The sequence below is a fragment of the Lepus europaeus genome, chromosome 8 (genome assembly GCF_033115175.1).
Source record: "Lepus europaeus isolate LE1 chromosome 8, mLepTim1.pri, whole genome shotgun sequence".
NCBI classification, from domain to species: Eukaryota; Metazoa; Chordata; class Mammalia; order Lagomorpha; family Leporidae; genus Lepus; species Lepus europaeus.
Window position 1 is genome coordinate 11,816,431 of NC_084834.1, and position 23,470 is coordinate 11,839,900.

The window sequence follows — 23,470 nt, forward strand, 5'->3', positions numbered from 1 at the left end:
GGGACCCCCCTCTGGGATCCTCTGCCTCCCATGGCCATCTCAACCACAGTAAACACAACTACAGAACCGCGTAACCGCGTGGTCTTCTGAGCTAGGGAATCCCCATCACCAGCATCACCCCCTGGAGGCTGCCACCTGTGGATACCCCCGCTGGGGCCCCCCACAACTCACAGAGAACTGCCTCTGCCATTGGTGGGGAGCCGGGGTGCGGAAGGTGGGCTGAGAGGAGGGGCATAAGCCGGACTCTGTTTTCTGGAGGGGGGTCTTTGCCCAGCACTGGGAGGCTGCCGTCCACCCTGAGCAGCCCTTGGTGCCCCCGGTTTAGATAAAGGAGGGGCACCTGCTGCTCCCTGTCCCTTCCCTGGGGTGGACCCTGGGGTGTCCTTTAAGACTGTTTTGTGTTTGCGCTGGCAGAAGGGACCTGAGCAAGCAGAAGAGGATGGAGCAGCTAGGGAAGCGCGGGCCCTTTTCCAGCCGCGTGCACTTCTCGGGAGAGGGGCGGGGGTGAAGGCCACAGTGACACAACAGGGAGGAACCGAAACCAAGTCCCTAATCCGCACTGTGTCTCCTCCCCCAGGCCCTCTCCCTTTCTCCCGGGCCCCTTCCCGACTCCAGTGCCTGCTAATGCTGCCATTCTACTGACGGGCCCTTGTCTGCACCGGCCACTCGTGGGAACAGGGACAAGTGGGGTGCCAAGATGCAAGTGACCCACTTTGGGGCTTTTGAAAGGCGCCCCCCCCCCCAAAGCTGGCAGTGACATGGCCTGGCCCCTCTGGGCACAGTCAGTCTGTGAGTGAAAGACACTCCGTGTCGGGGCCGGCAGTGCAGAGGGAGCGTGTGTGCGCCATAGCACCGTATGGAGAGACGGTAGTGATGCTTTGGGGCCTCCCTGTGCACACAGGACGCGACAGGAATCCACATGAGGGTCTCAGGGGAGAAGCTGAGACCCCACCCGAACACTGTGGGCTGTGAGGGGATGTGGTCTTTTGCCTAGTTTGCCCGTCCTCCAGGCGACACCACAGCAATGCCTCTCCCCTTGTCACGGGGAGGGGGGCAAGCACAATGTGCCATGGGGTGCCTCTGAGAACCCAGGGCCAGCACCTCTGAGGACGGCGAGGCCAGTGGCGCTCGGCTCTTCAGCCAGTCCGTTTTGTAAGGGGAGGATAATGAGAGATGAGCTCAGAGCGAAAACCCAGCCAAGTCCCCTCGGCCACAAAGAAGGGCGCAGAACCAACAGCAGGAAAATGAGGTCTCCCAGCGCACAGAAACTGAGAGAGGCAAGATAAGGGGCAGGGTGTTGGCCAGGGGACACCATGAGGTAGTGCTCTGGCCCCCGGACAAAGACTAACCTTGTCTCCCCACCTCCTTTCTCCCTAACTGCACCGTCCGAGAGACGACTTCACTTCTCCTGTTGAAACTGCACTGTGTCTCCGCCAAAATGATTCTTCCTAAAACCTGGACACTGTGATTCAAAACTCCATGCAGTTCGAGAGCAGGCTGCAGGTGGGGACCAGATCTGGATCCAGATCTAGCCAGAGGTCAGTGCGACTTTGATTCCAAGTCCCGAATTGCCAGGCTTTTAAAAGGTTTTTCACAACTCTGTGAAGCAGGGCCGATGTCACTTCACTTCCCGAAAGCCTGGGCCGAGGTCTAAGCACAACACTACACCACGATGCCATCGGGGTAATGAAGCACCCAGAATGCACACTTTATTTGAAGATAGGAACGTGGGCTCACCTGCGGGCCTGTTAGCGTAACATGGCTGTGTTTGTAACGTCAAAGTCGCCGTGAGCAGACCCGACAGTGCTGGGTGGCGCCTTCTGACCACCACGGGCATCACCTGCAGAATTCCCTGCCCCTGGGGGCTTTCCCGAGCCCCAGCCCCAGTTCGCCCCGCACAGCCTATTCCTCCGTGTGAACCCACAGCATCTCGTGCTACTGTTTCTCAAAGGCACCCGGGCTGCTCTGCCGCTTTGTGCTCAGTAGTCCAACTCCTCTCCGGCATCCCTGCGCTTAGGGGCACACACGGAGTTCGTCCATTCTGTCGTGGAAGCTACTTTTAGGCTTTGTAAGGACTGGGCGCTCGCTGCCTTTTCTCCCAGGAGCGGCCTCTGCTGGAGAAGCCGCCCCAGCAGCTGGGACTCGAGTATCAGTTAGTGGGGGGCAAGATGCCAGGGAGGAGGCTGGGCCTAGGGGACCGATTCTGATGGGCAGCAGAGAAACGCTGGGCAGCCATCACACTGCTCTCCCACGACCGGGCTGCAGGATGACAGACAGACAGACAGAGGTCCTTGCGGCCATGGAAGTCCCTCGGGGCGGGGGGCGCAGGGGGGCGGAGGGTGGAGGGCACTGCCTGAGCATGGTTACAGCCCAGTGCAGGCAGCGGAAACCAGGCCTTCCCTTGACTTCTGGAACCACGAAGCGAGCAAGAGCCAACAAGTGCCTCCACCAGGAAGTACAAGAAATAATGACACGAGAGCCATTAGAGTCACCATTTAATTTTAAAGGTTTTTTTGTTTTTTTTTTCCCTCCCATCTTAAAGATAACTTCTAATACACAGTAAGAAAGTTCTGACAAAGTAATTCCTGGTGCACAAAGAGGCTGACTAAATGGTTTCTCTTCCAATAAGTAACACGGCCAACATTTTCTTTAACATCACTGCAACCAGGAAACAGAAGGCAATCTCCAAGCACAAACAAATAATCCATCACCCAGAAGAACCTCGGAAAAAGTGACGCCACAGCCAGTCTCCTACGCCTGGCCACCTGGGAGCCTCTCTGGGAAAACGTCTGCTGACATGCCCACTGGGGAGAACAGCTCTGGGCCACGGCCTACCCAGAGGGGGAAGTGAAGTGCTCACGACGGCATGTCCGAGAAGGTTCTGTGGCAGCTAAGAATGCACCTGCGTTGCTCCCAAATCCAAGGCCACAGTAGGCCTCCTCATGATATGCACTTCACTTCAACATGCAAAGGAACCCACAAAAGCAGGGAATGGGGTGGGTATTCAGAGAGAACTCCTTGGAGGGAGGGAAGGGGAGGGGGCGAGAACTTACAGGCAGGCAGTGTGCATGGCCCTACTTTACAGCTGCTCAGAGGGGTGGCCCACGTCCGTGTCCTCTCTTCTCGATCTTAAGCCGCCCAGACTGGTCATGAGGGCGAAGACAAGATGCAGGACCCTGTCTCGAACAAAGGTGTTATTCAGCAAGTCTCGCAGAGGCTCTGGGGCCTGAGGCCAAGGCCTCCCAGGAGGGAAGATCCTCTCTTCACCTTTGTGACTGCATAGATGAGGCAGCCAGCACTGACCCCATTCACTCCGGCGGGCTGGAGAGAGGCAGGCCAGGGCCCAGGTCCCAGGCTAACATGGGCGCCCTCTTTTACACTCTGCCAGCGGCACAAAGCCCCGTTGTCAGCACAGTCCTCTGCGACAGCCCTGTCCTCCGACTTCCACTTGCTCCCTCTACACACATCTGCTCGCTCCTAACGAGCGGCTGATGGTGGCAGTGCCCCGAAGGGACTATGGCAACACAATGCTTCGGAACTGTCCCCTATGGAACCCGGACCCTCCTCAACCCATTGCTGGGGCTTCCTCGGCTGCCCCTCACTCCCTTCCTGACAGACTTCAGGAAAGGTGGGGGCCGGTGCCACACAAGATGGGACCCACAGTTATAACCACAGATACTTTAGGAAATGGAGCTGCCTACCCAAGGGGGCTCTGGGGTCTCCCTCCCGCCGGTGACTTTTCTGCCTCTGTAGAGAAAGCTAAAAAATGCTCTGAAAGAAGCTTGGGTTCTATCGTTACTGTAGCAACCAGAGTAACACTGGGGATTCTAGAAGGGTACCTGCACAAGGCTTCATGGGTTAGGAGATACCTTTCCATATAGCTTGGGGAGACTGACGCAAAGCAAAACTAGAATGAAGTCAATCTGGGGGAGATCTTCCTAAACCAGTTTGGCTGGCTGGTCACCTCGACGAGTCAGGATGTACACAATTCTCAAGAATCTGAATTTTGTACTTACAGATGTGGTATGCTAAAATTCTAGAGATCAGCCACAATATTTACACAGAGCGAGGGAGGGCGGAGGGAACAGAGTTCGGCCTTCTCCACTCTGAGGGGCTACAGAGACCCGTGAGTGATGGCAAGCCCTATCTCCTGGAGGCACGCCTTCCATCTTTCTGAGAGATCCTTAACCACTCCGGCATCCCACATGGCACAGTCCCGGCTGCTTCACTTCCCATCCAGCTCTCTGCTATGGCCTGGGAAAGCAGTGGAAGATGGCCCAAGCACTTGGGCCCCTGCACCCATGTGGAAGACTTGGAAGAAGCTCCTGGCTTCAAGTTGGTCCAGCTCCAGCCGTTGTGGCCATCTGGGGAGTGAACCAGCGGATGGAAGACCTCTTTCTGCCTCTGCCCCTCTGTAACTCTGCCTTTCAAATAAAAATAAATGAATCTTTAAAAGAAAATAAACCACTGAGAAGAGAAGCTAAGGGACAATGCCAAGGCCAGTTTCAAGAAATTAGCCACCGCTTCCCAAGGACATTAAATACTCCTCCACCGACAAACAGCCCCGGGCTTTTCATTTCCCATTTGGAGGTGTCAGGAAGTCATCCTTAACTTAGCGACCCTTTGCTAGTGCTCCGCGAGTTGCAGCTGTTCAGGGAAGAACAGAGAAAGGCAGTGCAGGTCCAGGTAAAGGGCACGGAACACACTGACTCCCTGTGCCTGGGCAAGGGGCCGCCCCAAGCCCCCCAGAGTGTGATGCAGCTTTCACTTTGTGGTCCGTATCTCATCACAGCAGGCCAGCAATCAGCAGTGTCTGTACCCATAACCAAACTGCCACCCTGAAGTTCTAAGGGGCGCCGAGGGCGTTTTTGTTTTAGCATCCTATGCATGGGCATGCCTTGGCTTCCTGTCAGAACACAGACACTAACACGGGGTGTCTTGAACTTGGTACTCCTAAGGTTCATGCTGTCTCCTGTTTGGAGTCACAGGTGCAAACACCTATGTAGGTACTATACATCGACTGAGAGCCTCATTTTATTTACTTATTTATTTTTAAAGATTTATTTATTTATTTACTTGGAAGTCAGAGTTACACAGAGAGAGGAGAGAGGAGGTTCACTCCCTAAATGGCTGCAACAGCCAGGCCAAAGTCAGGAACTTCTTCCAGGTCTCCCACGTGGGTGCCAAGCACTTGGGCCATCTTCCACTGCTTCCCCAGGTGCATCAGCAGGGAGCTGGACTGGAAGCGGAACAGCTGGGACTCAAACCGGCGCCCATATGGGACGCTGGGGCCACAGGCAGAAGCTTATCCTGCTAAGCCACAGCACTAGCCCAAGGGAGCCTCACGTTAAAAGGCCATCTGTATCCTGCTGAAATGTACTCCCACCCATTCTGTAGAAGTCTCTTTCCCTTAGAACTCAACAGAGTTTCCGGGGGCCATTGTTGTGGCATAGCTGGTAAAGCTGCTGCTTGGGCCACCAGCATCCCATATTACGGGCACCGGTTCGTGTCCCAGCTGCTCTACTTCCCATCCAGCTCCCTGCTAATGGCCTGGGAAAAGCAGTGGAAGATGGCCCAGGTGCTTCAGCCCTTGCTACCCACGTGTGACACCTGGAAGAAGCTCCTGGCTCCAGCTTGGCCCAGACCTGGTCGTTGTGGCCATCTGAGGAATGAGCCAGCAGATGGAAGTTCTCTCTCTTTCTGTCTTTCCCTCTCTGTAACTCTTTCAAATATATAAATCCTAAAAAAAAAATCTCAACAGAATTTTCAAACTAGCTTCCATCAAGAGCTGATGCTGCATTATGTTAAATTGTGCTTCTCACCTGTCTCCTGTGGCCGACCCCTCAACAGCACAGACGTACCTGAGGAACACACCCTCCAGGAACAGGACACTTGAGAAGCTAGGAAGACATTCCCAAGTAATCATCCTGGTAAGCTAGAGACCCGACTTTTTGCTACTAAGGATTTGCAATAACTACTTCAGCACAGCCTGCGGATGGAGGCTCTGCAGCACCCTGTGCGGTGTGTGTGGGTAACCCTGGCTTCCGTGACAAGAACGGAACCTCCACCACGTGCCATCGGGAAAGGTTCCCCAGGGCACCTTTCACACCCTGGGGCTGCGGGAGCGAGCAGGAGGAGGAAGGAGCATGAGAGGAAGGTCAGCAAAGACAGCTGCTGGGGTCTTTCTCCTTTCACAGCGTTTACTCACAACCCAGCGGAGGAGCCTGCGTCTCCTTCCTAGCTTCTTATTAACAGGGCAATCCACGCAGGCACATCCCAGCCCTTCAAAATGCTGTGATCTCTTACATAAGCAAATTCGGTGCTGTTAGCAAAAGGTGTAAGAAAACAGAAAGATGGGCTGTCTTCATTCTTCTTACGAAAAGTTAAACAGCAATGATGTCCCCTTATTGTTGCCTTGAAGCTGCCAGCACGCGTCGCGACTGTCTGCGATCCCTGCTTCGACGCTGGACTCTCACCTTCCAGGGGCGCACTACGCGGTTCCAGACACGTACGTCTTCCACGCTCTGCTGCCGCGCGCAGTGTGGGCATTCGCCGCAGAGCTGACGATAGCTATTATGACACGGGACCTGTGACCAGCAGAAACCAAAAACGGGGGCCCAAGTGTCCCCCCAATTTCCTTCACTAGTTGGCTGTCACTTGGAAAACAAGGGAAGATCATTCCCTTTATTTGAGTATTTGGTTTTATATTCCAGAATATGCTATGGAGGTTGACATACGGTTCAACCTAATGAGAGTTGGAGACGGAGAAACACCCAGTGCTTGGTAGACAGGAAATCCTCTCCCGTCCAATACCCTGTAGCAAGACTTTGAGTTCCCAGGGAGATCACTCCGTGCATCAGCGTCCACTGGCCTCCGTGATTTTGGAATGACAGACATGAAAGACTGAAGGCTGATGGAGCCGACAGCAGCGACTGCCAAGGCAAGCACAGTGGGCACACATACTCCTTACTGTTGACGGCTCTGTGGAGGGCGCTGTGCGAGCTTAGAAACGGAACCCGCCTTGCAGATGGCCAGGTCACCTGGGGCCGAAAACGAAGGCCAAAGGATCTGGCAATATTTCAAGTTCTTTTCAAAATCGTCTCCAAGGCTCTAAGGAAATTTTATACATCAATCGTGTCTATGGTTAGATCGACACATTTTAAGTAACTCTAGGAAAATCCTTCCTTGTTTTAAATGTTTCCTTACTAGAACATAGTAAAAGGAACTAAGAGTCCAGGAAAAGTGGGTTCTCAGGGAAATCACTCCCCTCGGCCCTGAGAGCACTGGGCCGGTTATTCACTTTCAGGTTCTAGTACAATGAAGTCTTCCACCAGCGCGAAGCAGCTTCAGACTGAAATCTAAGAGGACTGTCTTCAATGGCACCCAGCAGGAAGGGGTAAAAATGACAAGGAAAAAAACATTCTTGTATTTGAAAAGTTATGAGTCTTAGATGAAAGCTATGAGCTTCTAAAAAACAAGAGTAAAGGCGATGGCTAGTATGAGTGAGAAACCCAGGACGGAGGTTTCCAAGGCCCTTTTATTAGGGGAAGGCCCCCTTCATACACAAGACTCCACATACATACTGACAACAATGAGATTTGTTTCTAAAACTCAGGGCAAAACAAAATAGATGCACTTTTGTATATATACATATATACTGAACATAAATTAAAAGGAATTACAAAATGGTCACCTTCCGTACAGAATAAATGCCGACTGGATATGGGTGCACCTCCACGTGGGGCTGAGTGGCCGCTGTTGCGTTTTCCAATAATAAATAAATTAAGCTTCTTGGTGTTGACTCCCCCTGCGCCACAGCAGGCCCCGAGTCACTGCTGGGCTCTCCTCCCCAGCTCGCTCCTGTGCGCTGTGTCCGGGTGTGCCGGCGTCGCTGACTTCACTGGCCCAGCCGAGTGTACGCCGTCTTTCCGGGGTGGCATGCGCTCATTAATTCGGTCCAGACCTCGGGCTTCTTCAAAACTCCGGATCTTGTGCGGAAGCGAAAACCCTCGGATGGCTGCAGAGAGATAGGGAGAGGCGGGTTGTGCTCAGCTGGGCAGGGCAGCAGCAGCCTGACGGAGCTCCTCACTAGCGTGCAGCAAGGCCCTGGGGAACAGAGGCGGCCGGGAGCACTCCTGGGGGGTGGGGCGGGGAGAAGCAGCCTGCTCCAAGGCTGCTGCTTCCTTTAGGCCCGAGAGGCTGCTGAGTAGACCTGACCAAGAGCCAACCAGCTCTCGGCCCTACCACATTAGAGAAGGAGTCTCTTACAGGCCAGACACGTGCTGGACAGGAGAAAAGGGCGCAGCAGAATAACAGAGCCAGTGAGACGCAGGCTAGCTGCTTCACGCACAGACATCACACGGACCACGAGACAAAACACAAACAGGAGAGCTGCTCTTCTGGTGTAAGACAGCTTTTTATCTCGCACAACCAGGCGCGGAATGTTACGTTCAAAGCCGTCAAAATAACATCCAGATATTTTCCTCCTGATTCAAGCTGTCTAACCAAGGAAAGACATTCCCAGTCTGAGCAATCCTACCTAATATATTTATAACGTAGGCTGATTAATTCCAATGGTGTTCATCCACCAATTCATAGAGAATGTTCCTAAAATGTTTCCATAGAAACAAAGATAATTTGCCTTGACTGCCTTGGGGCAACTTCAGAAACGAACCAAACTAAATTCCAGTGTACTTTCGCCTCTGTTCTTGAGCTCCCTTAGGGTCATTAAGAGGCTGACCGACTTTGCGCTCATGGAATCCAATGGATGTCTGCCACACAGCAGGGACGTAGGACTTAGCCACCGGACACCCTCATGCCGGCTGCTTAAGCTTCAGCCACTGCATGAGACTGACAGAGGCCTGTAACGACGTCTGGCAAAGGTGACCGAGAGGGACACAGACAGGACACAGCGCACACTTGCTTTGTGAACACGCCTCTTCTCACTGTTACAGTTCTGGTGATGCAAAAATAAACGACTGGAAATGTCCATAAAACTTTTCAAAACTAGCAGACAGACACAGGATGACATCCATCAGAGGAATGCGGCCATACCTTCCCGGGCCTCTACGGCTTCTACTGTGGCTGTGAGAGGGCAGGAGTGGTGGCATGCAAAAATGAAGACAGAAAAAGAGTGAGTAACCCACAGCACAGACACCCCGGGCCCCACCTCTGCGCCTACCCTCACCTCCGAGAAAGGCGCGCGGCTGGAGAAAGGACAGGAGGACTGCAAGGAACTAACTGGAGACCGGGCAGCGGGAGGCGGGGACAGCTTCTATACTCTCACACCTCGGGCACGGGGCCTGCTCAGTTCATTCCAGATACTCAGCTGGCAGTTTCTGTCCTGACGTTCACTATCGCAATCATCTGTCCTGTCCGGTAATTTAACATCACAAGCACTCTTTAGTTTGTCCTAACTCAGGTAACATTGCCTGAGCCGCTGCTGTGTCCTAGTGGACAACCTTATTTACAGTCACTACCTGTTGCTCTCAAGGGACTTGAGGGGGGTCCAATGGACCTTTGGAATTACTTCATTTTTAAAAAATGGCCTTTGAATAACAGGCTGGGATTTGAAGAGAGGAGCCACGGGTTCCGAGTGAGGGGTCATTTCTTGCCTGGGGGGGAGCACTAAGCAAGCAAAGACACAGAACTACTCAACTCCCTGTGAGAACTCACAAACCCATCTGGGATTAGAGATGCGGCAGCGCCTGACATTTCCGGCCCACACGGCTTCCACCCAGTGGGCAGGAGCAGGCCTGTCACTAAGGGAGCCCCCTCTCCTCCAGTCGTGGGAAAGGAAGCAAATTAGCACCGTGAGATCAACCTTGCGCTTTTTTTTTTTTTTTCCAGACAAGAAAACCCCTAATATACGAAAAGGTTAGGGGATGTAGCGGGAAAGATCCTATTAGGAGAATCCTGTCGCCTCCCCCTGGGCTGATGTTATAAAGGCAGCAGGGAAGAACTAGGGACAGCAACAGTTTTACTGCTTCTGAGGCTTTTACATTTCCGTGCAAGAGGAGAGATGCTCAAAGACGCACAGTGGGTCCTCGTGTGGACTCTGGCCCACAGCTGTAGGCACTGTCAGGGCTGCGCCGCACCTTCCCCAGTCTCCTGAAGGGGAACACACAGCAAGGGAAACAGCAGTGCCTTCCACAGCACACCACCCAGGCCGCCGCTGGGCGCGCGAGAGCACGCTGGGCCTGGAGCTGCACAGCTGGGCCGCGGCTCCCCGCAGAGCCCACCAGCCGCATGGTAAAGGGGGCACGGGCGGTGCTCCGAGGACTGCTCTTTGCATCAAATATTAAGAGAGCAGCCTACGCGCAGGGCCGCTATAAGAAACAGACACACAAAACTAAGCTGTTTCATTCCTCCTGAAGATCTTTACAGAAGCGTGATTCATGAACTACCCAATACACTCATACAGGCTAATGGTTTCATACATTTGGAGGTGTGCAGCCATCACCAGTCTTTGGAATATTTCATCACCAAAAGAAACCCCCAACTCATCAGTACTAACTGTCCATCCTTACCGCATCCTCTTGGTCAACTAACCTACTCTCCTGTTCTGTATGCCACATAACTGGAATGACGTAAGGCCTCCCCCTTGGTGACAGACTAACCTACTCTCCTGTTCTGTATGCCACATAACTGGAATGATGTAAGGCCTCCCCCTTGGTGACAGACTAACCTACTCTCCTGTTCTGTATGCCACATAACTGGAATGACGTAAGGCCTCCCCCTTGGTGACAGACTAACCTACTCTCCTGTTCTGTATGCCACATAACTGGAATGACGTAAGGCCTCCCCCTTGGTGACAGACTAACCTACTCTCCTGTTCTGTATGCCACATAACTGGAATGATGTAAGGCCTCCCCCTTGGTGACAGACTAACCTACTCTCCTGTTCTGTATGCCACATAACTGGAATGACGTAAGGCCTCCCCCTTGGTGACAGACTCTACTTTCACGACGTCCCCGTGCGGAAGCCCGGGTGAATGGTGTCCCATCGTATGGACCTTGTTGGCGGGCACTTGGGCTGCGTCAGCTTCTTGGCCATTATGGAGAGCACCACGTGGGAACACTGCTGCATGAGTTTGTTTTCATTTCTCTGGGGAGGTGGCGACCACCAGGGCTGGAGTTTCATTTCTGCTCATGTGGGGAACCGCCAGAACGCTTTCCAAGGCAGTTGCACTATTCTACGTTCCCATGAGCAGTTATGAGTCCCCATGTCTCTGTACTCCCGCCAACACGTCTGCTTAGCTGTCTTTTCTGTTACAGCCATCTTGGTGGGTGGAAAGTGGCATGTTACTGTAGTTTTGATTTGTACTTCCTGAATGTCTAATGATGCAGAACATCTTTTGGTGTGCCACTTCTATGGCTTCTTTGGGAAAAACTCAATTCAATGCTTGCACCACTTTGCAGCGGGGACATCTCTTTTTTACTTCAGTTGTAAGCGTTCTTTGTATTTTTGAGATACGAGGCCCTTACGAGAAATGAAATTCCCAAATATCTTCCCCTACTCTATGGGTTGTCTTTTTACTTTTTTTTTTTTTTTTTGACAGGCAGAGTTAGACAGTGAGAGAGAGACAGACAGAGAGAAAGGTCTTCCTTCCATTGGTTCACCCCCCAAATGGCCGCTACAGCCGGCACTGCACCAATCCGAAGCCAGGAGCCAGGTGCTTCCTCCTGGTTTCCGATGCAGGTGCAGGGCCCAAGCACTTGGGCCATCCTCCATTGCCTTCCCAGGCCACAGCAGAGCTGGACTGGAAGAGGAGCAACCGGGACAGAATCCAGCGCCCTGACCGGGACTAGAACCCGGGTGCTGGCGCCGCAAGGCGGAGGATTAGCCTAGTGAGCCGTGGCGCTGTCTGGTCTTCTTTCTAAACAGCTAAATCAATTTCAATATCCGATTTGAAAGAGGAGGAGGCATTCAGTTCTACAGTGGGTTTGTCCCTATAGCAAACAGCAGTAAAATTTCCACAGAAAGAAAAAAGTAGAAAGAGTTCAGTAAAAGCCAGGGGACAAAAACAGTTAACTTTTAAGGTACTAAAACTTCAACTCTGGTTTTCTTGCCAATGATGCGATTCCTGCCTCTTCCCCTGGTTGACAAGATCCATGTTTATTCTGAAAAACACCAGCATTTTCATTCCAAGACTCCGTAGTGCTGCCTCCTCGGATCTCTAGAACTGACACTCACTGAACAGTGCCGTGGCCCTGAGGTAGACAGTTGCACGCAGAGGTAAATGCCCTCTCAGACACGTGAACTCCCAGAATGCTCCTCGTTAGGGTAGAAGATAAACACGTGAGGATACCATGTGCGTAAGTGTGGAATGTGCAGCTCAGCACGTTTATGTATGGACACATGCATAGCTACTGCCCAGAGTGACAGAGTGCCCACCACTCCAGTGTTCCCTGTGCCTGAGCTAATGTCCACCATCGAGGGAGGTGCCATTCTGACTTCTACCAGCACGGATGGACATCAAGGATCACAACACTGGGCTCTTCTTGTGTGTGTCTGGTTTTTTTAGTTTAACATCTGTGACATTCAAGTATGTTGTTACATGAGTCCAAGATAACTTATTTTATACTTGATGAGTAATATTCTGTTGTAGAAATGACTCAATGTATTTACTCTACTACTGATAGACACTTGGGCCAGTCTGGTATCATTATGAGAGAGCCGGGGTGAAGATCCTCACGTGGACTGGAACACTGCTCTCTCTCGGATACACCCCAGACGTGGAGCTGCTGGGTTACAGGGCAGACAAGCGTTCAGTCCAGCAGCTTGACAAAGTGGTTGAACCAAGTGACTAGCAACGCATCTAGTTTTAGTTCCCCACCAACATACTAACACTTGGTTTTGCCTTTTTTTTTTTTTTTTAGCCATTCTACTGTCCTCAAATTCTAGTGTGTACGAAGTGGTATCGCACCGTGGTTTTAATATCCATTTCCAAAAAGAATGACTGTAACTACAGTAGGTACTTTTTCATGTGCTTGCTGGTGCTTTTGGTATCCTCATTGGTGCAGTATCTATTATAACCCTTTGACCTTTTTCACTTGCTTTCATCTTATTGCTTTGTAGTTCTTTCAGAACACAAGTCCTTTATCAGGCATGTGCACGGTAAAAATCTTCTCCCAGTTTGTGGCTTGCCTTCTCTTTCCTTTAATCATGTAATTTATGAGAAGAAACTCTTAATTTTAATGGAGTTCAATTTATTGTTTCTAAGGTTAGGACTTTGTGTGTTCTACTTAAGGACTATCTGCCTGCCCCAATGCCTACTCGCCAGGTTTTCTTCTAGGAGTTTTATTGTTTCATTTTTTACACTTAAGTTACAGCCATTTTGAATTGATTTTGTGTCTAGGAGGAAGGGTCAAGATTAGTCGCCCCCCCTCCAGGTGGATATCCGATGACTCTGGCACCACTCATCGGGAGAAGCCCCAGTTTACAAAGGCACGCTGACTGCTGGGTACGGACGCACACCTTCCGAGAAAGAAACGGCCTCCTACTCACCCGTCTCGATAGTCTGCTTCCCTCCAGACAGGACGCCCAGGGGGAGGGTGCCTGTGGGGGTCAGGCCCTTGAGAGTCAGCACGCTCTCACTCTCTTCCCTGCAAAGGAAGATCGAAGCCCTGGGTTAATGCCAGGGACCACCGCTCAGCACAGAGACCTCCAGAACGCAGACCGAGGGGAAGCAGCAGAGATGAGGGCAGCTCTCCCACCTCCAGTCTCCCTGACTCAAGAAAGGGATGTGTTTTGTAAGCATTTCCATTTCACACAACCAGACAGCTCTTGCTTTCCAATTAGAGGCCCCTGGGAAGCAGGCATTGTTCTCATGTTCCCATATAGTATCCCAATTAGTCCACCTAGCAACCTTGTGAGGCAGGTCCTGTTAGGTCAGTCTTCAGACACAGAAGCCAAGGCCCGGAGATTAGCTCACATGGCTAAGGAGAGGCAGAGCCACAGTCTGAGTACAGGCAATCTGACTTCAACATCTAAGCCAGCACACCCACCGCATCGGAGGCTGGCCCGGGGCGGTCTGCCAGGACATCTCCAGTCACTAATCTGCAAATCGGCTACACTGCACACAACCTGGAGACCTGCAGGCAGTTCTACTACCAAATTCCAGTTCTTAAAAAGCTGTTCCAAAATGGACTTCTAACGTACGGTCAACACCCCTTTAGAGCACACTGAACGACAGAGAGCCTTACCGCAGGATTGAAAAGACCCGCGCCATCTTCCCAATGGCTCTGATCTTATTCTTGATGATTTCTTTCCGAACTGAAGTGCCTCCTTGGAGAATACAGAGAACAGGGTGAGTCAGAGGAACGTGTTAACAAGCTGGTTTTTAAAAATGCAGGAGGAAGCGTTCTTCTGATTTAAAAAATTACTATTTTTTTTTTCAAAAACAGAAATCAAAGCCTAAGTTTGCCTAAACAAACAAAAATTCCAGAAAGGCTAAGGAGTAAGAGAAAAAAAAATAATCCAGAACAAAAGATGAAGTAAAAAAATGGAAGGGCCATAAAAAAGAGAGACTGAGGGTTTACGTGGTTCTGAGATAACAACAAGCCGAGAGGGAAACACACACACACGCCGACAGACCTCACAGGACAGTTGCTACAGCAAGGATCTCTTTTGAGAATGCCGTGGGCCACCTGAGAGTGAGGCTCTGGCCCGCCCCTCGGCAAGCGGTCATTCAAGCAGCTGTCTTGAGCGTGCCAACAGCGCCGCCAGCTTGCTCTCCTGAACGCGGCGAGGGTCGCTTTCATCCTACACTCTTCACGGACACGGCGAGCTATTTCCTCAGAGTACTACTGACAAGTGAGCAGCACAAGTGACGGGGGTGGGCAAGCTGTCTTAAGAGGCATCACTGAAAGTCAGTGCAAAATTCGACGGCTTTTTCTCAACCAAGACTTAGGAAGCAGCCCACACGTGAGAAGCTAAGGGCCAGGCACACACCAGGCGACGGCATTCCAAAGTCAGAGGAAGCATGGCCGCTCCTTCCTCACCTCCAGCTCTCAACATCCTGCCGGATCAAGTAGCAGGTGCAAAGGAGACTTAGCCACCGACACTGAAGGGGAGGCTGGCAAGCCTTGGGAAATCACTCAGCTACCAACCGTAAACCGTCCCACTGAGAGGTGCGGCAGGACAGCCAGATCAAACAAGCTCTTAGCACAGATTTTTGTCAGATACCTTTCTGAGAACTTGAAACGTAGTGATCTCCAGGGGGAACAGACACCAAGAAACAAGGAGATGAAGACAGAAATGTGAAAGCAGAACTTTAGGTTTACATGGAAGAGAGAAAAAAACCCAAGTGAAACACAGTGAGAGCTGCACTGGCTCCTGACCACAGCCTTGGTGTCCCCAGGGAGGCCGCACCACAGAGGGCACTGTCAGTAGCTGCTTCCACGGTGCAGAGGTTTCTGGATATAGTTTAACATCAGTTTGCAACCATTATTGCCCAACATTTCCCATCCTGGTACACACCACAGAAATAACTTTAGACAAAGGAAAAGGGACCCTCTGTGTGGCAAGGCAAGGAAAGAAGCCAACAGACGCCCGGGACTGCCTCTGTGTCCTGGGCTCAGCGTCCTATTTCTTTGGCACAGTGTAGCTTTCCCTTTTCAAGTTGGGAGTGGCCCCCGGAAGTCCACCTTCTTCCAAGCTGCTTTCCGCTACTCTCTTGGGGCTTGGCAGCAACCTCCCCTACGTGTCTGGTGGTCCTCAGCGCTACCTCCTGACCTCAGAGCTCGTGGGTGGAGATGCCCGACTCCGAACTTTACCCTGAGTGGCTGGTTGGGAACCTGCGTATGCAACGTATAGGCACTGAATTCACCTGTTTATTTTCAAAGCAGCAACTGGGGGACTTTTAAGCACCTCAAGAGCTTTCACCGCCCATTAGGTGGTGTCTGTCCCTGACTGCTGTCCCCCATCTCTGCCCTTCCCCCACCAGCGGCTCCCAATCCTAGCACCTGGTGCTGCCGAGCCCTCTGCTTTTTGAGGGGCTCAGCATTCCCTACTGCTAAGCTGGGCTCTGGCTTTCCTGGATCCGTTACGTCAGTAAGAACAATGCATTTGCTTTGCAGCTTCTAAAAAATTCTTACAAAACTACCTCCATGGTGTGGGTGAGAATAAGACCCCTCACTGTGACTAAAAACGCACAGGAAAGCGCGCAGAGCTACAGCCACCACTCAGGTCAACCAGCACACAGCGCCAGGACACGGAGGCCCGTCCCGGCAGGCCACTCCTAACACCTAGCTCCTCTCCTTCCCAGAGAAAATCGGCCCCGTGGCTTCCTCTGGAATCGCCCTTGACGCCCTCCACCGCTTTGCCGCCAGCGCTCCGGTTCTCATCGGTTCTGAATTTCATGTACTTTTTAGTGTCGCTCTCTGTAACTCAGCATTCTGTTCGTAAGATTCAGCCTTGGTTTCCGGTTGCTGAAGTCCATTCTCATCACCCTTATTGCACTACCTGACTACCAACAACACAGCCTTTTTACTGTCTGGTCGTCTGGGTTGGTTGATTTCTCGGCTATTCTGAATCAGGCTGCTATGAACATCCCAGTACACTTCTCGCGGCTGCACAGATCTGTTGAGTGCACCCTTGGGGCTGGACCGCTCCGTTACGGGGTGTGTACTCCCGTGTGTTAGGCTCTGGATCACAGTTTGACATGATCCGCAGTGGACACACCCATTTCCATTGCTTGGTGAGAGACTTCCTGTTGCTACGCAGCCGGCCAGCACTGGCATTCCTCATCTCCAATTTTAGCCAGCCTAGTGAGTGGTGACATGCCACTGTGGTTTTCGTTTGTATTGCTGTGTGGACTAATGCGGCTGACTATATTTCACCAGCAGTTTGGGTATCATCTTTGGGTGAGGTGTCTGTCCAAATCTCATTGCCCTGAGTTCTGTCTCCCCTGCAAGTGGATATTTTGATGCAAACATCCTCTCCCATTCCATAGTTCACTGCACAGTTTCTCTTTTCACATGGTTCCTTGAGTCTTCCGATGGACTCAACTTGTGATTCTAATGTTGACGGATTTTATTCACAGTTTCCTGTAAGGTTAGTACTTTTTGGGTCCTCAGAGATTTTCTTTTGCTCCAGGGTCATGAAGATGTTCTACATTTTAAATACTACAAGTCTTACTGTTTTGCTTTCATTTTTATCTTTTTTTTTCATATTTAAATCTCTAACTTCACCTGCAGGGTTTTTTTTTTAATATTTGCAATTTGATAGCATATAGTTTAATTTTTTTGTTTGTTTCTTTCTTGTTTTTTTTTTTCCATTATTATTTTTGTAATTTTTTTCTAAAACAGATATCCTCAAACTATGTATTGAAAGCGTTCAGGTGGGTATTTGGCACAGCCGTTAAGTTGTTGCATGGACGCATGCGTTCCACAGTACAGCTCCTGGTTCAAGTCCCGGCTACTCCTCTTCCCATCCGGCTTCCTGCTAAAGTGCGCTCTGGGAAGCAGCAGATGCTGGCTCAGTTCTTGGGCCCCTGCCACGCAGTAGGAGACGCAGATGGAGTTCTGAGGTACTGGTGTCAAGCTGCTTGTTATGGACACTGGGGAGTGAACCAGCACATGGAAGCCTCTGCCTAGCTCTTTCAAACAAAATAAAAGTAAATGACAATAAATAAAATATTTATTTATTAAAAATTCCTGTGATTTTTCCTCTGTTCTGTGATGCCACCTCTGGTATTAACCGAGTGTCCCAGATGTACAGATCTGCTTCAGGGGAGTGTGCCTGCACCAATAATTCTAATTACTCCAGCTTTAGAGAAAACCCGGACACCTACAGAGCAAGTCTTCTCACTTAAGACTTGAGCTATTCCTGGGGCCGGCGCTGGGGCGCAGTGGGTAAAGCCACTGCCTGCAGTGTTGGCGACCCACATGGGCACCGGTTTAAGTCACGGCTGCTCCACTTCTGATCCAGCTCTCTGCTAATGTGCCTGGGAAAGCAGCAGAAGGCCCACGCCTATAGGCCCCTGCACCCACATGGGAGACCTGGAAGAAGCTTCTGGCTCCTGGCTTCAGATTGGCCCAGCTCAGGCCACTGCAGCCATTTGGGGAGTGAACCAGAGGGCAGAAGACCTCTCTCTCTCCTTGCCTCTGCCTCTCTGTAACTCTGCCTTTCAAATAAATAGATAAAAATATTTAAAAAAAGACAAGCTACTCCTATATAAGTTTTTGAGTCAGTCCTTAGCATCTGCATATAAACTTTCAGATCAGACTTGCCTGTTAAGATTTGACTAACTTTGCACTGAATTCATATATCAATTTAGGGAACAGTTACATCTCTACAGTATTGAGTTTTCCAATAATGCATGAATATTTCTTCCCACTTATTTTGATCTGCTTTAATTTCTAGTTTAATTGGTAGTTTGTTGCTTAAAGGTATTATTAAACATCATCTGTTAGATTCATTGTTAGAGATAATACTGTACATGGAAACCATTTTAAAATTTCATTTTGCTTGTTGCCAGTAAACAGAAATCCAAATGACTTCTGTACATTGATTTTGTATCCAGTAGGTCAACTAATGTATGTGTTGACCCTAATAATCTGTGGGCTCCTGTAAGATTTCTCCATAGGTGATCATATGTATCACTTAGACCTGTTTCTTTCTTTTCCACCTTTAACCCTTGTTTTCTGTTGTGTACTACTGGCTAGGATGTCTAACATGCTGCAACTTTTAAAAAACATTTTATTTATTTGAAAGAGTTACAGAGACAGGTAGGCAGAGAGAGAGGGAGAGGGGGAGAGAGGGAGGGAGGGAGGGAGGGAGGGAGGGAGGGAGGAAGGGAGGGAGGGAGAGAGAGAGGTCTTCCATCTACTGGTTCACTCCCCAAATGGCCACAAGGGCGACAGCTGAGCCGATCTGAAGCCAGGAGCTAGAAGCTTCTTCGGAGTCTCCCACTTGGGAGAAGGGGCCCAAGGACTTGGCTCATCCTCTGCTGCTTTCCCAGGCACATTAGTAGGGAGCTGGATGGGAAGTGGAGCAGCCAGGACTCGAACTGGTGCCCATATGGGATGCCCGCACTGCAGGCCAGGGCTTTAACCCACCGTGCCACAGCGCCGGCCCCAACATGCAGCAATAGTAACAGCAGGCTTCCTTGTCTGGTTGCCAGTCATCATGGAGAGCTTTCAGCGTTTCACCATAAGATATTTGCTCTAGGTTTATGAAGATACATTTGTTGAATGAAGGAAATCCCTTTCTAAGGTTAGGTTAGTTAAGGGCTCTATTGTAAAGGAAAGATAATGCTTATCTGATGCTGTTTCTGCGTCACGGCACCGTCCAGCGTGAGGGCCTCTCATCTACCCTGCAACCTGGTGCTGCAGGTGCCCCCTGCATGAAAGATCTCGGCCAGGCCCGCGGGCAGCTCGCTGCGCAGCCTGCGCTTTCACGCTACAGGGCAGCCTCTCTCCTTGACCCGCAGGGCCCAACGCCTGCTGGGCACCAGCTTTGCTTCTGCAGTCTCCTCACCTCTGTCAGCCCTCCCAGTGACGAGTCAGGGCCTTGCGCAGAGCGAGGCTTCGGCTGCTCTGATCTTTGAGCCAGATCACTAGAGCTTTCTTCCTATCAGCAGTAAGGCTGGTCTGCTTTCTTATCTGTGTGTTCACTGCAGTAGCACTTGGTTTTCCTCAAGAACTTTTCCTAGGGCCAATGTTGTGGTGCAGCAGGCTAAGCTGTGCTTGCAATGCCAGCATCCCACGTCAGAGTACCAGTTCCAGTCCTGGTGTGGCTTCTGATCCTGTTCCCTGCTAATGCAGCTGGGAAAGCAGCAGCAGATGGTCCACCCATGTGGGAGACCCAGGCGGAGCTCCAGGCTCCTGGCTTCAGCCTGGTCCAGCCCGGCCATTGTGGTCACTGGGGGAGTGAACCAGCAGGTGGAAAAGCTCTTTCTCTGTCACTCTGCCTTTCAAATAAATAAAACTTAAAAATAATTTTTTTTCATTTGCATCCACGGCTGGGCTGTTTGGCACAGAAGGCTGTGCTTTCAAAGCTTACGGGGTTTTTCAACCTGCCTTTTCCATTCAGCTTAACCACTTCTAGCCTTTGATTTAAACCAAGAGAACTATGATTCATTCAGCTTGAACTCTTAGAGGCCACTGTGGGGTTACTGGTTGGCCTACTTTCAATATTGTTGTATCTCATGGAATATAGGAAGGCCAGAAGGAGAGACAGAGAGATAGAGACAGAGAGGAGACATGTGTGTGTGCGTGTGTGTGTGTGTGTGTGTGTGTGAGGGTGGTCAGTGAAGCAATCAGAAGAGGCACAAAACTCATCAATTAAGTTCACTGTCTCATATGGGCAGGTCCATGGCATCCCAAATCAATTATAATAACAACATCAAAGATCACTGATCACAAAGCATCATCGCAAACAGAGTGATAATGAAAAGGTTGAAACATTTGAGAATTATAAAAGAGACATGAAGAAAGTTCAAGGTTTCGGGAAAACAGTACAACAGACTTCTCCCATTCAGGGTTGCCAGAGGCTTCCAATGTGCAAACGATGCAGGATCTGCAAACGCAGTGCCCACGTAACAGGGGTGCTTCCTCCCAGGCCACACGCAGTGCCGTGAGGCACAACACGACAAGGCGTGCCCACGTAACGGGGGCGCTTCCTCCCAGGCCACACGCAGTGCCGTGAGGCACAACACGACAAGGCGTGCCCACGTAACGGGGGCGCTTCCTCCCAGGCCACACGCAGTGCCGTGAGGCACAACACGACAAGGCGTGCCCACGTAACGGGGGCGCTTCCTCCCAGGCCACACACAGTGTCGTGAGGCACAACACGACAAGGCGTGCCCACGTAACGGGGGCGCTTCCTCCCAGGCTACCCTGGAGAGGACAGCACGAGCCTCTCACATGGGAAAGCGTAATGTCCACGGGCACCCTCCCTCGCTTCCCAGGGAAGGGAGTTTTTATTCTATTTAGCTCACCACTGCCATGTATTTTAGCTCGTTTAAATCCAAAATCATTATGCTACTCTTGAATGGTCTACACTCATCTGACCCACAGATTTTGTACTCTATGACCTCTTTATTTCTTCCTGAACCTTCCAGCGTCCCTCGGGTATTTCCCTCTACACGAACAGTATCCATCAGAATTTCATTTGGTATGTGATTCCTGGTAATTTTCTTTTTAAAAACTGACTTATTTTATTTATAATTTGAAGGCAGAGTGACAGAGGGAGGGTGAAAGAGAGAGAGAGAGAGAGAGAGAGAGAGAGAGAGAGAGAGAGAGAGAATCACCCATCTGCTGGTTCACCTGGGCCAGCCTGAGGGCAGGAGCTCCATCTGGATCTCCCACATAGGTGCAGGGGCCCAAGCACTGGCCGTCTTCCGCCACTTTCCCAGGGGCATTAGTAGAGTTCTGGACTGGAAGTGGAGCAGCCAGGACTCTAACTGGTGCTCATAAGGGATCCATTGTTACAGGCGGCCTTAAGCCTCTGTGACACAACACTGGCCCACGCTGCTGGTAACTGTCTTGGGGAAAGCCTGAGGCGTGGGAGAGGGTGTCTGAAAATGCTTCTCTCACTCACCCTTCAAAGGCCCTTCTGCGGGTGAAATTCCAAGTCCCCAGGCACGGTCTCTCAGCACTCTGATAGGTTACCCTACTGATTCCCGCTTCCATGAAGAACTGAACTGCTGGCTTAACCGTTCTGACAAGGCATCGCTTTTGGTGGCTGTGTGAACTTCTCTGACGATGTGGTTAGACACTGTTTTCTTCTGTTTACACTATTTCACATTTACAGAGCTCCAATTTGTGATTAATTTCTTATCAGTTTCAGAAAATCTTTATTCACGCTGTTTTCAAATATTGCTTTTTTCCTCTTCTCTTGCTCCAAACACACATGTATGCTACGCCCACCCACTGCATTCCTCTGTGCTTTAAAGTTTTTTCTCTTTTCTTTCTTCATGCTTCATACTGGATTATTTCTTCAGACATATTTTCCAGTTCACTTATTCTATGCTCAGCTTTACTGGATCTACTGTGAACCTGTTGCATTCTTTTAAAAATTTTATTTATCTCAGAGGGAGAATTACAGACAGAGAAAGGGAGAGACAGAGAGAAAGGTCTTCCATCTGCTGGTTCACTCCCCAAATGGCTACAATGATCAAAGCTGAGCCAATACAAAGCTGGAAGCCAGGAGCCTCTTCTGGGTCTCCCTTGCAGGTGCAGGGGCCCAAGGACTTTGGTCATCCTCCACTGCTTTCCCAGGCCATAAGCAGAGAGCTGGATAGCAAGAGGAGCAGTCAGGACTTGAACTGGAGTCTATATGGGATGCCGGTGCTGGGGGTAGAGGTTTAGCCTAGTATGCTACAGCGCCGGCCCTCATCTGTTTCATTATAAATTGATTACTTTTCAGTCCTAGAATTTTCTTTTGATGTTTTATCAACTCTGCTATCTCTCCCTTTTTATTTTTAAAAATCTATCTATCTATCTATCTATCTACCTACCTACCTACCTACATACATACCTATCTATCTGAAAGGCAGAGAGAGAAACAGAAACCTTCCACCATTGGTTCACTCCCCACATGTCTGCATCAGCCAGGGCTAGGCTAGCCCAAAGACAGGAACCAGGAACTCCATCTGGATCTTATGTTTAAGTGTCAGGGACCCAACTACTTCAGCCATCTCCTGCTGCCTCCCAGAAAGCTGGGTTAGAAGTGGAATGGGAGGGCTTCCAGCCGGGCACTCTGATGTGGGATGCAGGTGCCCAAGCAGCAGCTTAACCTGATGCACCCACTCCCATCCTCCTTTGCAATTCACGGTTCTCTGCCAACATCTCAATACAGTCTTTTACGTTCCTGAACATAGTCAGCGTAGTTTTGCTTCTCAACATAAAGTATGATCTATAAAGCCAATGTCCGGTGGCTGCGAGTCTGCTGGCTGTTGTTGCTATTGTTTCCGTTGCTGTATCTACTCACATGCCTGGTTATCTTTGTTACAGACCGTGTGTAGACTTCACTGAAAGTCCTACATGCTGCCACCTTATGTCTAGAGGGGTTTGCTTCTGTCAGGTGCTTTTTCAAATTTCAGGGATTGAAGGAAGGTAGGCTCTCTCCCCTTCCAGGGCGGCCCTATTTCCAGTTCTCTTTTACTCCAACACAACGCAGCCTTCGAGGGTTCCAAAGAGATGGGCAGAGGCTTGCTAACACGCACGCGGCCCTCAGCAAGCCCTGGACGGCAGCTTTCTCAGTTTCCTTACACAAAGCTCTCACCCTTTTAGCCCCTTCTGAAATTCACTAAATGTTCTCAGGAGCAAAGTCAATGAAACACAGTATTTTGTACAGGTTTTCTAGTTGTCTTATAGGGCTGATCTGAACAATTTGGTTTGCCATTGCTAAAGTGGAATGCCTTCGTTTATGTCACTTCTCAAAAAGCTCAGTTTTTTTGTGGTTTTAGTATGATTTCAGGGCAGACAGAATCAAAGTGTGTTCAATTCACCTCCTTAAC

General features: G+C 50.5%; 1 protein-coding gene across 4 annotated transcripts in view; it reads right to left on the reverse strand.

Moving 5' to 3' along the window:
- Nucleotides 1-2,495: 2,495 nt before the first annotated feature.
- PPP3CC (protein phosphatase 3 catalytic subunit gamma) overlaps nucleotides 2,496-23,470 on the reverse strand; it is a 114,555-nt gene continuing 93,580 nt past the window's right edge. For 2 of the 4 annotated variants that reach the window (XM_062199392.1, XM_062199390.1), the window contains 4 exons: nucleotides 14,208-14,289; nucleotides 13,510-13,607; nucleotides 9,055-9,084; nucleotides 2,496-8,017 (listed from right to left, as the gene is read on the reverse strand). In XM_062199392.1, the coding sequence (XP_062055376.1) occupies nucleotides 7,830-8,017; nucleotides 9,055-9,084; nucleotides 13,510-13,607; nucleotides 14,208-14,289 (398 nt within the window). In that variant the 3' untranslated portion in view covers nucleotides 2,496-7,829. The remainder of the gene's footprint in view (nucleotides 8,018-9,054; nucleotides 9,085-13,509; nucleotides 13,608-14,207; nucleotides 14,290-23,470) is intronic. The other 2 variants (XM_062199391.1, XM_062199393.1) reach the window with 2 other exon arrangements.